A 14905-nucleotide genomic window follows, 5' to 3' on the forward strand; every position below is an offset into this window, starting at 1 on the left:
CACCAGTAGGACATAGACGCCAAATAAAAACCTGAAAGGGGTTCTAACCACCTCCTACACAAAGCAAAACAAAAACACAGAAGTTTGTGGACTGTAGACACACTTTAATTTTGATCCTAACTTCCTGATTTCTGTTGAGGATACAACATTATTTATGCATTAATAACTAGATCATAGTCCGCATCATAAAAAATATTTACGAGATATTTAGTTTCTGCCTCTTTCTAACTAAGATACAAGGAGAGGAGTTTTACTTTTTGCATGTGTTGAAGAATACATTAAAGAGCTAGTCCACCCAAAACAATGGAAGTTGGAGCTGGATGTGGTGAAGCTCTGCTGAATTCCATCATCCAATCACATGAAAGCGCAAATGCTGTTTTTTTATATCCTTGCATGTGAATTAACCCTATAATTTATTTGTAGTTTCAACCTGGTGTGCTGGCTCTTCTCCTGCTCACCTTGTTTTTTTGGTTTCTTTTACTTTGCTGCCTTTATCTTCATAAAATAGATTAAAATTATCCAACATTATATATCTCCAATCACAGGAGATGGCAAAGATCAAGAGAAATAAAAAAAAAAACACCACTATTGCCACCACAAGAGATGTACGTGGCAATTGGCAGGTGGTTACCTGAAAAATAGATTTTGCGTGGAATGACCCTCTAAACAGTTGAAAGAATTCTGACAATATGAGTTAGTGTTCAGTACGAAGTTGGTCCAATCAATTTGTCAAATTCTGGCAAATCAGACAAAATGTCTTGTTTAAAGGGTATCTAACCACCCCCTCAAAAAAATAAATGATGTGTTATTTTTGAGTTTTCCAGTTCTTAGATATTGTGGCTGTATTTGGTATTGTTTTTAAAGCTTTTTGTTCACCCAGTAAGAATATGGAACTGGCAAACCTGCACAAGAAGAGACAGAATACTTTCTGTCCACACATTTTTAAGAAGAATCCTCTGCTGAAGACCACTGAGAGTCCCCAAAAGCACTCAGTGGCTTCTTCTGTTGACCTTCACATTACAGTACACATCAGCAAAATGGAAGTTGGGAACCACTGAGCAATATGGTGGACCAAGGAAATTGATATTCCCAGAAGTCTCAGTTTCCATGCATACATCAATGTAAGATTTTTCCTGAATAGAGTGGTGTTCCCATAGTGCAGGCAGGGGGGTAAAGTAAGTACTCTTTGTAGATGTGCCTATTTCATACTTTTGGTCTTAAAAGAGAAGTATGGCCAAAGTCTTTTCTCGTCATACTTATTGTGGGTTACAGGAGTGCATTTACTTTTTCTCTCCTCTGACCCAGAGTTGGCTGACAGCAGGCTAAAGCCAGATATCGTGTGACGTCACTGAGCTGCTCCAGGCTCTAGAAATATTCTGGCTTTATTGATCCACCAAGATGCCTATTTTATAACTGGCTCCGTCTCTAATCACATGGCTGAGAGCCAAAGCCAGCTACACGGCCATCTTCTCCTACCCAGAACTCTATTGAGTGCTGGAGGAACAGATAGGAGAGTGGTGACTGGCATTCACTGCTCTCCACTCCGGGCAGCCCGAGAGCTTAGTGATCAGCCGCACATTTGATTGCTCAGTTCTCTGTCTTAGAGCCGACATGGGAAAGCTGCAGCATAGAAGTGAGTATGAAAGTTTGTGTTTTTTTATTTAATTCCACAAATCTCTCATTTAATGACGGGGTTGCTTAACCGCTTGCTGACCAGCCGCCGGCGGCAGGTTGGCTCGGCTGCGCAAAATCACGTAATATTACGTCATCTTGCGAATCAGCCAATACAGAGCGAGAATCGGGAGCTGTGTGTGTAAACACACAGCTCCCGGTCCTGTCAGGGGGAGAAATGCCTGATTTTCTGTTCATACAATGTATGAACAGTGATCAGTTATTTCCCCAAGTCAGTCCACCCCCCCTTCAGTTAGAACACGCCCAGGGAACATACTTAACCCCTTCCTCGCCCCCTAGTGTTAACCCCTTCCCTGCCAGTGGCATTTTTATAGTAATCAATGCATTTTTATAGCACTGATCGCTATAAAAATGCCGATGGTCCCAAAAATGTGTCAAAAGTGTCCGCCATAAGGTCGCAGTACTGACGTTACTAGTAAAAAAAAATATTAATAAAAATGCCATAAAACTATGCCCTATTTTGTAGACTTTATAACTTTTGCGCAAACCAAATTTTTTTTAACGAAAAATATGTATTGGCCTAAACTGAGGAAAAAAATTTTTTTTTTATATATTTTTGGGGATATTTATTACAGCAAAAGAAAAATATTATTTTTTTTCAAAATTGTCGCTCTATTTTTGTTTATAGCGCAAACAATAAAAACCGCAGAGGTGATCAAATACCACCAAAAATAAGCTCTATTTCTGGCAAAAAAAGGACGCCAATTTTGTTTTTGGAGCCACGTTGCACGACTGCGCAATTGTCAGTTAAAGCGAGAAGCAGTGCCGAATCGCAAAAAGGGGCCTGGTCATTGAGCAGCAATATGGTCCGGGGCTGAAGTGGTTAAGGCATGCAAAGACATAGCTATCACTTGCAGCTGCTAAAAATCTAATGTCTATGGGTATCTTTACATGGAAATGTCTAACAACCCTCTATAAAATCAACATTAGTGGTGTAATTTGTAACTACCTAACATTGGCTAATTACATGAGGAGCCAAATAACTATGCTTTCCATAAAGCTCTATTAGTCTTATATACAGTCAACCTATTAACACAATACAAATGTTCTTCCTTTTAACTCGTTGTTTTTACTGTTTTTTATTACAGATGGCAGAAGAAGATAAGGACAATTATGATGCAAACATTCATTATCCACATCTTCTTGTTCTTACTAAGTCAAGATAACATCAATCCAACTTTCTATAACAATGTTTCACTTACCAATGTTTTCATCACCCAAGTATTAATTAGTTTGACATCTTATTTTGTTTGAACGTGCTTTTATATGTTTTGTATACAATTCTACACTTATGTTTCTATCCAGTGTAGAAAAATTACTATAACTCATTATCCAACAATAAACTATTAATAAAAGAGAAACTATTTACACTATCTGCCTGTGTGTGTGCACCTACTTCTTGTAGAACTCAATTATTTTTATTACTGGTGTTCAAATTCCAGATTAAGGAAAGATGGACTTACTTAAAGTACCACGTCCTAAGTCAGTTAGATAAACAGAGATACTTTTAAGGTACCCACTTGACACAAAACTTTATAACGACATTAAATTTTTATTTTGAACATACTTTGTAAATTCTGGCATTTTTTGGAATGCTTTGTGTCAAATGGGTACCTTAAAAGTCCATACACATATCTCAGTACATCTTACTAGGTAGGGTTCAGATCATTCACTTGAGACGAATGAGCCTTCAATTTAAAACGGGGTTCCACCCACATTTTGAAATTTGCACCTGCCCGTTTGTTATTGCTTTATAATTCCGCATTGGATGTTTTTTTTTCTCTGTAGTATAATTACCTTATTTGTAAAGGGTAATCGATCCTCTTCTGGTGTACCTCACCTTGGCGAGGTACGTCATTTCTGGCCACCGCATTGGCTCCTGAGATTGGTTAAACTCATATCCCAGGAGCCAATGTGGCAGCTAGAAATGACGTACCTCGGCCAAGGCGAGGCACACTCGAAGAGGTGTAAGTTTCATCAATCCCAGGAGTCAATGGGCATCCTCTGCTGGTAGCATTGCGTTATTTTCAAAAAGGTAATCACCCGATGCAAGGCGGACATAAGTCCCATATCCCTGAAGGAGATTCCAGTGGGCTTCACATGCCCAAGCTGACGATGGAAGGGACAGCAAGGTTAGTTTAGATACAAACATCATGGTGGAGTTAAAAAATAAAATAAAAATCCAGCTGAAACTCCACTTTAAGGCTTTATGTACACAGGACGTCTGAAAACCTCTTCTGAACTATGGAACTTGATAGCTAGTAAGCGACAGTTAAAAATATTTTGCCACTTTTACATGCCGCGTTTATGCACGATTAGCGGCGTTTATGACCGTTTGTGTTTTAATAGCGTTTTTTTACAGGAAACCTCAGTAGACCCTCCCAAATGGCCAAAATGCAGGAAAAACAAGTATTGTGTTTTCTCACTCTCTCTCTCTCCAAATGCTCCCGAACGTCCGTTTACTGGCTGCAGTGTACATGAAGCCTAAGAGTGAAACTAAGGTCTTGTACACACGATCAGTCTAAACCGATGAGAACGGACTGAAGTTCAGTTTCATCTGTCCAAACCGACCGTGTGTGGGCCCCATCAGTCAGTTATCCTTCGGTCCAGAAATGTAGAACTTGCTTTAAAATTGAACTGATGGACTGGTAACCGATAGGTCAAAACCGATGGTTAGTATGCAAAAGCATCGGTTCAAAACACCTTCATGCTCAGAATCAAGTCGACGCATGCTTGGAAGCATTGAACTTCGTTTTTTTCAGCACGTCGTTGTGTTTTACGTCATCGCGTTGCACTCGATCGTTTTTTTAACTGATGGTGTGTAGGCACATCAGACCATCAGTCAGCTTCATCGGTTAACTGATGAAACTGAACTTAAGTCGTTTCTCACCGGTTTAGACTGATCGTGTGTACAGGGCCTGAGAGTTTCAACAAAAAAATCTGGAGATTTTTGAATTTCTTTTGCCATTTTGTTGAAATGCAATGAAGTCAATAGAGAAGATGAAACAAATGTATTTTTTTAAGGGTGTAATGGCCTGTACATGGATACATTCAACTATCTTGAACCTATTATTGTGGTGTCAGAAAATAGTGCTATAATATATTGAGTTTTTCTTTTTTTTTTTCACAGAAAGAAAATAAAACACACAGCAAAAAAATCAAATAAAATATTTAAAGCAAAAAAAAAAACAACATTAGGCAACATAAACCAAACTGCACTAAGTATATCCCCCCTCCCAAAAAAATACTTAAATAAAGAAAAAAAATGTGTCAAAATCTATAATTTTCACCCAAATCACTCCTCATTCACCCTTACAATGAGCAACACTTTCAAGGTGCTACCGTGTGGAACCAGCATCAGTTATCCAAAGAATTCACAGATTAACAGAAAATTGTAATAATTTGTAACTTTTATCTCATCAACATAAATATATATGAATATATATCATGTACAAATGAGGACCTACTATGACAATAAAAAAAGAGAATAAATAAATAAATATGTATATATATATATATATATATATATATATATATATATATATATATATATATATATATATATATTAAATATTAACACATTTGCATTATCTGGTGGTGGTAACATTTGATTAATTAAGCATATTATGCTCTTCAGTTTTGTAGTTTTCTTTTTTAATTCCCTTTTCCACTAGTGTGTTTTCTTCTTGGACAGCTACAAGAAATGACTGGCTCAGACAAAAGCCTCATGAACTGACCATTTGTCCTGTGGACACAAAAGCTCACCCGGCCCTCAGCTCCTCCTCCTCAATTATCTGCGATTAGTCTCAGTGTGTTGAGTCAAGAAGGGGTAGTGGGGCGAGTGCTTATTATCTGTTTAGGTAGAAGAAGAGCACATTTGCGGCCTCTCGTAAGGATGAAAAGTGAACTCTAATCAGATCCCCGATGGAAAATGGGTGTTCTTTTCCAAATCTTACCAAAACACACCTTGTTTTATTTGTGGAAATGCGGCATTCTACACTTTCGATAAATGCTATAATCAAACCAGCCCGAAGTTCTCATGAATATTTACCATGATGCTGTTACAATGTAAGGTCTTTAAATGCTTGGGTGACTGTTTTGTTAGCTACAATGGCCTATTGTGAAAATGCAGCTTCACTACATAACTTGGGCTACAAACTGACAGTGTATTGTTCCAAGGCACGTTTTTTTTTTTACTCCATGCAAAATGAACAAACCAGTTGGCCTTGTTTGTTTTAACATTTGTTAGATGTAAAAATGTGTTTTTACCCCACAGCAGCACTGTATGAGCTTAAAATTATTAAATACAAGGAAACTTTTTTTTAGAGCTCTTACAAACATCTATAATATCAATTGAATTTTAGATATAAAGAGTATTCATTAATAGATATATATATTTTAAAATAATTATATATATATTTAGCCAGATTCAGGAAGATCTGCCTAACGCTAGGCAGGCGTAGCGTATCTCATATATGCTACGCCGCCGTAAGTTAGAGGCAAGTGCTGTATTCACAAAGCACTTGCGTCCTAAGTTACGGCGGCGTAGCGTAAATGTGCCGGCGTAAGCGCGCCTAATTCAGATGAGGAACAGGGGGGCGTGTTTTATGTAAATAAAGCATGACCCCACGTAAATTACGCTTTGAACAAACGGCGCATGCGCCGTTCGTGGACGTATCCCAGTGCGCATGCTCCAACTTACGCCGCAAAGACTTATTGGTTTCGACATGAACCTAAATTATGTCCAGCCCCATTCACGGACAACTTACGCAAACAACGTAAAATTTTCAAAATTCAAAGCGGTTCCGACGTCCATACGTAACATTGGCTGCGCCATCTTCTTGGTGGAATAACTTTAGGCCTGAAAACGCCTTACGTAAACGGCGTATCTTTACTGCGACGGGCAAGCGTACGTTAGTGAATAGGCGTATTTAGCTGATTTACGCATTCTAGGCGTAAATCAGCGTTCACGCCCCTAGCGGCCGGCCTAAATAGAAAGCTAAGATACGACGGTGCAGGCCGTCGTATCTTAGCTAGATTTAAGTGTATCTCAATTTGAGAATACACTTAAATATACGACGGCGCAGATTCAGAGTTACGACGCTTAACTCTTTCTGAATCTGGCTAATTATATATAAATAAATATTTATAATCTAAAGTGGTATTGTTTTATATTGCATTGAACTTTTATAGTATTTGTACATTTAACTGACACGATATAGGTGCAGAAGGTTCATTTTTGTTTCCTTTTGTCACTACTCTTCAGCATATCTTGTCTAAAAATGTATGTAAAGACAAAACGTTTTTTTAAACTATGGCTTGAGTAGATAAGGGTTAGAACCTCTGTTGCCTTTTTTTATTATTATAATTATTACTATCTGTGTCCCTGTTAGCGAGATTCACACCCCTATTTTTATTTTTTTTATTATACAGGATTTATATAGCTCCAACAGTTTACACAGCGCTTTACAATATAAAAGGGAGACAGTACCGTTATAATACAATAAAATACAAGAGGATTAAGAGGGCCCTGCCTCAGAAGAGCTTACAATCTAATAGGGTGGGGCAGGTGGTACAAAATGTTGCAACTGTGGGGAATGAGCTGATAGAAGTGGTAAAAGATTAGTTGGAGACGTTATAGGCATCCCTGAAGAGATGAGTTTTCAAAGATTGCCTGAAGGTAGCAAGAATAGGGGATAGCAGGTTGAGGTAGCGATTTCCAGAGGTTGGGAGAGGCTCTGGAGAAGTCCTGGAGATGAGTGAGCTTCACAGTAGGGGGTCCTAAAAAAAAGACCTATTTGTACTTCTATCCAGAATCAAGATTAGAGGAACTGAATTTATTCTCTCTTGAGAAGAGGAGAATAAGGGGGGATATGCTCAACATATACAAATATATAAGGGGTCCATATAGCGAACTTGGCGTTGAGTTTTTCACTTTAAGATTATCACAGAGGACAAGGGGGCACTCTTTGGGCCTGATTCCCAAAAGAGATACGCAGACCTAACTGCTGTTCAGCCTGCTTATCTCTGTGCCTAACTTTGGAAACGATTCTCAAAAGGCTTTTTCCAAAGTTAGGCAGAAAATCTGACATGTGTAAGACACTTACACGGTCAGATTTTAGGATGCAGTACCGCATCCGCCGCTGGGGGCATTTCTCATGGAAATGCAGCTTTGAGTATGCAAATGAGGACTTAAGCAGATTCTCAAAGCATTTCAGCATTGTGATTTCTGCGTAAGTTCCGATTTTGCTTGCGCAAAACTAGGGCTGGTTTTACAATGTGTAAAGTTAGTCACACCTTGTAAAGGCCCATTCAAGCGACGGCATTTGGTATGCATTCCTGAGGGAGAACTCCACGGCAATTTTTAAATTCAAAACCGGCATGGGTTCCCCCCCCAGGAGCATACCAGGCCCTTAGGTCTGGTATGGGTTGTAAGGAGACCCCCCCTACGCCGAAAATTCGACTTAGGGGGTCCCCCTACAATCCATACCAGACCCGTATCCAAAGCACACTACCCGGCCGGTCAGGAATGGGAGTGGGGACGAGCGAGCGCCCCCCCCCTCCTGAGCCGTGCCAGGCCGCATGCCCTCAACATGGGGGGGTTGGGTGCTCTGGGGCAGGGGGGCGCACTGCGGGCCCCCCCACCCCAGAGCACCCTGTCCCCATGTTGATGAGGACAGGACCTCTTCCCGACAACCCTTGCCGTTGGTTGTCGGGGTCTGCTGGCGGGGTGCTTATCGGAATCTGGGAGTCCCCTCAAATAAGGGGGCCCCCAGATACCGGCCCCCCACCCTAAGTGGATGGATATGGGGTACATCGTACCCCTACCCATTCACCTGGAGGCAAAAAGTAAAAGTTAGTAAACACACAAGGGTTTTTAAAATAATTTATTATTCTGCTCCGGAGGCCCCCCCTGTCTTCTTTATTAGCTCTATTACCAGGGGGGGCTTCTTCTTCCACTCTCCGGGGGTCTTCTTCCACTCTCCGGGGGGGGTTTCTTCTTCCGCTCTCCGGGGGGGGGGCTCCTCCGCTCTCCGGGGGGGGCTTCTCCGCTCTCCGGGGGTCTTCTTCTCTCTTCGCCGCTCTCCGCTGTTGACTCTGCGAACCCCGGTTCTTCTCCAGCTGTCCGGTGCCTTCTTCTTCAGCGCTGGCTGCCTGCTATCTTTGTGTGTTAGCTCAATTTCTAACAGGCAGCCGGCGCGGTCTTCTGTGACGTCACCTTCTTCTCTTCTGTTCTTCTCCCCTCTTCCGATGTTGCCTCGTCGCCTCTTGTCGCTGTAATGATGGAAGCGCGCCTTGCATCCCATTTATATAGGCATCACCGTCCCATCATGCTCCGGTAGGTACCCACGTGGTGGGTGCACGTGGGTAGGCACCCACCACGTGGGTACCTGCCGGAGCATGATGGGACGGGAGCGCGCCTCATTTAAATTTTAAACGCCCCCCGGAGAGGAGGACCGCCTTGCGACGGCGGCACTTAAGTTACACGGCGTGTAATTTCTAGGTAAGTGCTTTGAAGATCGGGCACTTAGGTAGAGATTTGTGTAACTTAACTGCTGAAAGTTAAGTTAGGCAGCTTTTTTGGGAATCAGGCCCTTTATGTCTAGAGGAAAGGATTGAACTCCAAATATGGAAAGGTTTCTTCACAGTAGGAGCTGTGAAAATGTGGAATAGACTCCCTGCAGAGGTAGTTTTTGTCTACATAACATAACGGGGTACTGACATTTAAGCCCTGTACACACGCTCGGTTTTCCCGGCGGTAAAAAGTCAGCCGAGAAAACTAAGAGGAAAGCCGAGAACCTGGCAGGAAAACTGCCATGGAGCTTTGGCCGGGAATCCCGGCCATGCGTATGCTCCATCGGCACTGCCTCACAGTGTTTCCCATAGGTAAGTAGTAGATCTGGCGGGAAAAAAAAACGCCGGGAATCCCAACGGCAAAATAGAAAGCTGGTTCTCTATTTTCCCGCTGGGTTTCCCGGCTGTTTTCTTGATTTAAGAAATGCGAGGAAACATACACACATCTGGTTTTCCCGGCCAAAAGCTCTACTGGCAGTTTTCCTGCCGGGAAAACCGGTCGTGTGTACGAGGCTTCATCGATAAAGTTGATCCAGGGAAAATCCTATTGCCTCTCGGGGGATCAGGAAGGAATTTTTTACCCTGTTGTAGCAAATTGGATCATGCTTTGCTGGGGTTTTTTTTGCCTCCCTCTGGATCAGCTATGGATATAGGATTGCGTATATAGGATTGTACTTTTTTTTATTTCCCCTTTTATTGGTTAACTGCCTACCGACCAGCCACCGCAGTAATACTGCGGCAGGTTGGCTCCCCTGGGTGAGCCATCGTAGCTGTACATCGGTCGCTTTAAGACCACTAGGGGCAGCGCGGCGACTGAGCCGATGCACGTGCCTGGCGGTCGCAGTGTCCTCCAACCACCCGCGATCGCTTCATACAGAGACAGAACAGAGGTCTGTCAATGAAAATAGGCAGATATCCATTATGTCAGGGGTGAGGAGACTGATCAGTTGTTCCTAATGCTTAGGAACAACAATTAGTCTCCTCCACCAGGCAGTCCCATACCCCCCCCACAGTTAGAAACACTCCCTAGGCAACACATTTAACCCCTTGATCGCCCCCCTAGTGTTAACCCCTTCCCTGCCAATGACATTTATACAGTAATCAGTGGCTATTGTTAGCTCTGATCACTGTATAAATGTCAATGGCCCCAAAAAAGTGTCAGATCTGTCCGCCGCAATGTCCCAGTTCCCATAAAAATCGCAGATCACCGCCATTACTAATAAAAAAAATGCCATAAATCTATCCCCTATTTTTAGACGCTATAACTTTTGCGCAAACCAATCAATATACTTTTTTTGCGATTTGTTTTAATCAAAAATACGTAGAAGAATACATATTGGGCTGAACTGAGGAAGAAATTTGTTTAAAAAAAAAAATTGGGGGGATATTTATTATAGCAAAAAGTTAAAAATATTGTTATTTTGTTCAAAATTGTCAGTCTTTTTTTGTTTTATAGCGCAAAAAAAAAATCACAGTGGTCATCAAATACCACCAAAACAAAGCTCTATTCGTGGGAAAAGAGGGACGTCACTTTTGTTTTTATACAATGTCGCACGACCGCGCAATTGTCAGTTAAAACGACGCAGTGCCGTATCACAAAAAATGGCCCCCCCAAATCTTGGGGCAGAAGTGTTTAAACAAGGTGGACTTGTGTCTTTTTTCAACCAGACTAACTATGTAACTTTTAGGAAAGAAATGGAGGGGAATAAACAAGTTTAGAGTCGCCGCCAAAGCAGGAGGCACGTTTAAATCTTTCAATGGTGACGTTTATCACAGTGGCAACTTTAAGGCGGGGTTCACACCTGAGTGATTTTTTTGCTTGAAGCTCTACTGTGGTTAACAAACAAAATGCCATGTATTTCACTAGCCCTTGTTCATATGTGAGCATTTTGTTGCCTGTAGTAAAACGATTGTCACAAGAAAGTACATAAGCTTCTTTTAGGCAGATCGGCGGCAGGTTGGCCCCATAGACTTCAATGAGAACAACTGAAAAACGCTCAACATTAACGTTTTACTACATGTTTTATGGCAAAACGGCACCTATCCTCCCCTAGTTTTCTCCCCCTTGTGCTCTCTATTGGCTAAAATAAAAACATATGAAGCTTGAATACATATGTAAAACGCTTGTAATGCGCTTGCAAAACTCTCAAATGAAAACGCTTTAGAATCGCTCTGTTTAAGTGTGAACAGGGCCTAAGTGTGAAAACAAAGTATCAAATAAAAAGAACTATGGTTCAAAAATGATAAAAACAGCGCTGTGTAATAAAGTGATAAAAAACCCCAAAAGAGAGGTTTCTGTTGAAGATACAGATGTGAAGTGCTGGGTGATCAAAAAATAGGTGGAAGTGCACCCTCAAATCTATTTAAGATTCACCCATATGCTGTGAGAGTGCCCACTTCTGAAAAAAAGGCTTGACGCAGCCTGTAAAGGGGATGTTTAGAACTCACAAGCACTCCTTCAAATGATCCTCAAATTCCTCTGTGACGGTCAAACTTGGTGATGTTACATGCAAACAATAAAAACACTATAATAGTGAAGCATTGCCAACATTAAACAATATACTCTAAGTGGGAATTAGTTCCCTATGTAAAATGCCCGTACAGGAAAATAAATAAGAATGAACAAAAAAAGCAAGCCTGTATTCTCTGCTGATGTCTGCTGTCGTACGAGTGCTTCTAACGCTGGCAAACGATGGATGCTTATAACAATTAAAATCACGGGGGAAACTATTTGTAAATAATTTCAGCAATCCACCATGCTGGATTGCTGAAATTATTTACAAATAGTTTCCCCCGTGATTTTAATTGTTATAAGCATCCAGTTTGCGGATATTTTTGAGAGACATAGTTCTCGATTAAAAGTGCAGCCGTTTACTAGTCCACAATCCCCTATTCTTTCCCTAATCGGTATAGCTGATGCTTATCCCTCCTCTTGGTCTGGCGTGCACCTATCATGTCCGGGGGGCGGATCATGCGCATCCAATAGCTGTCTCCGACGGGTTACAAAGGGATAGTGACAGCGCTGTGTAGCCACGCCCTCTGTTGAAGTCGGAAGTGACGAAACGCGTCAGGGCGTGGCTACAACAGCGCAACACGGAAGCCTACCTGCAGTCTACAAACCATCCACTTGTTTGCCAGCGTTAGAAGCACTCGTGCGGCCCCTGGTGTCCATAGGACGGAGACGACAGCAGACATCAGCAGAGAATACAGGCTTGCTTTTTTTGTTCATTCTTATTTATTTTCCTGTACGGGCATTTTACATAGGGAACTAATTCCCACTTAGAGTATATTGTTTAATGTTGGCAATGCTTCACTATTATAGTGTTTTTATTGTTTGCATGTAACATCACCAAGTTTGACCGTCACAGAGGAATTTGAGGATCATTTGAAGGAGTGCTTGTGAGTTCTAAACATCCCCTTTACAGGCTGCGTCAAGCCTTTTTTTCAGAAGTGGGCACTCTCACAGCATATGGGTGAATCTTAAATAGATTTGAGGGTGCACTTCCACCTATTTTTTGATCACCCAGCACTTCACATCTGTATCTTCAACAGAAACCTCTCTTTTGGGGTTTTTTATCACTTTATTACACAGCGCTGTTTTTATCATTTTTGAACCATAGTTCTTTTTATTTGATACTTTGTTTTTATACTGTCAATGGGTTTTTTTTCCATTTTAAATAGCTGCTATTGGCCTTTTATCAAATTTACCACTATTTGATAGAATCCACCTCACTTGTTGACACATCTTTTTCTTCACTTGGGATCAGTTGATATTAGATCCTAGGCGCCGGAAGTGCATTTAGGTTCCCTGTTGTCTGGTTTATGCACCTTACTATCTAGGGCCTAAGTGTGACCCTAGTGCTGCTCCTATTGTCTACTCAGTTGACACACCTGGCTTATACTGAGCAGAACAGTTCAGATGCATTCTGGGATCACCTATACTAGAATACAGCCGTCAGACTGATAACGGGAAAAAAGCCTTGGGATTCCATCACTCCGTCACTGAAGTCCCTCCATTGGCTAACCGTAAAGGATCGGGTGACATTGAAGACACTCTGCCTCACTCACAAATGCACACAAGGAAAAGCCCCGCAATACCAATGCGAGAAAACACGACACCACAACCCTGGGCGGGCCCTATGGTCGACGAATCAAAACCTGCTCTGTATCCCCAAGACCCGCTACAAATAGAAAGGAGAACGAAGATTTGCAGTGCAGGGGCCACGGCTGTGGAACGCGCTACCAACCATCATCCGCATGGAAGATAACCACTGCGCCTTCAGGAAAAAACTGAAGACCCACCTCTTCTGAAGGACAAGGACGACTCCAGATACAAGCGCCTTTGAGGCGATTTAGTTCGCATTTGTTAGCGCTTTATAAGTTACTCACTCACCTATTTTCTGGTTGCAGATTCCAGGTTTCCCCAAATGGAACATCTGCTACAGCACTTTGGAAATTTAGACATAACTCACAAATCAAAGCTCTTTGACCACTTAGCGGCCGCCCCACGTACAGTTACTGCAGCAGGGCGGCCGCTCTGTGCATAAGCACGACCTAGGCATACCCTTTGATCCCTCTTGATGTTATCCCCTTCCCTGCCAGTGTCATTAGTACAGTGACAGTGTATATTTTTAGCACTGATCACTGTATTAGTGTCACAAAAATGTCAAAAGTGGCAGTTAGGTGTCCGATTTGTCCGCCACAATTTTGCAGCCCCGCTTAAAGTCGCTGATCGCTGCCATTACGAGTAAAAAAAATATATATATATATATATATATATATATATACAGTATCTCACAAAAGTGAGTACACCCCTCACATTTTTGGAAATATTCATGTGACAACACTGAAGAAATTACACTTTGCTACAATGTAAAGTAGTGAGTGTACAGCTTGTATATCAGTGTAAATTTGCTGTCCCCTCAAAATAACTCAACACACAGCCATTAATGTCTAAACCGCTGGCAATGAAAATGAGTACACCCCTAAGTGAAATACTTTGTGAGATACTTTATAGTTTGTAGACTCTATAACTTGTGTGAAAACCAATCAATATACGCTTATTGGGATTTTTTCTTAACCAAAAATATGTGGCAGAATACATATTGGCCTAAATTGATGAAGAAATTTGATTTTTTTACATTTTTTTATTGGGAATGTTTTATAGCAGAAAATAAAAAATATTTTTTTCAAAATTGTCCGTCTTTTTTGTTTTAAGCAAAAAAATAAAAACTGCAGAGGTGATCAAATACTTCCAAAAGAAAGCTCTATTTGTGGGAAAAAAATGGACAAAACTTTTATTTGGGTACAACGTCGCACAACCGTGCAATGGTCAGTTAAAATAACACAGTGCCGTATCGCAAAAAATGGTCTGATCATGTAGGGGGGGTAAATCTTCCAGAGCTCAAGTGGTTAGACTTTGTTTTTGGATAGAGTGGGGAGGGTTAGACTCTTTGTCAGGTTTGTTTTTGCTATCTGTGCCTCTGCTGGGGAGAATTTCTCTCACTTCCTGCCATAACAGGAAGTATTAGAAAATGAAGAGATAGCATTTTTTTTTTTTTTTGTAGAGTAAGGAAGAGTTATAACTTCCAAGAATGTTTTTATGTTTTTATTGCTGCATGTGCCTTCCTGTCCCAAT

The 14905-nt window shown here is 41.3% G+C and overlaps 1 protein-coding gene across 2 annotated transcripts in view; it reads left to right on the plus strand.

The window, feature by feature from the left end:
- Positions 1 to 3065, plus strand: part of CAMKMT (calmodulin-lysine N-methyltransferase) — a 596098-nt gene extending 593033 nt beyond the window's left edge. Inside the window, exon 11 of one of the 2 annotated variants that reach the window (XM_040351550.1) lies at positions 2781 to 2860. Coding sequence is in view for 1 of the 2 variants with exons in the window: in XM_040351549.1 (XP_040207483.1) it covers positions 2781 to 2858 (78 nt within the window). In the remaining variant the exon portion in view is untranslated. Of the gene's footprint in view, positions 1 to 2780 lie in introns of both variants that reach the window. The other variant, XM_040351549.1, reaches the window with a different exon arrangement.
- The last annotated feature ends 11840 nt before the right edge of the window (positions 3066 to 14905 follow it).

Source organism: Rana temporaria, chromosome 4 (assembly GCF_905171775.1).
Source record: "Rana temporaria chromosome 4, aRanTem1.1, whole genome shotgun sequence".
NCBI classification, from domain to species: Eukaryota; Metazoa; Chordata; class Amphibia; order Anura; family Ranidae; genus Rana; species Rana temporaria.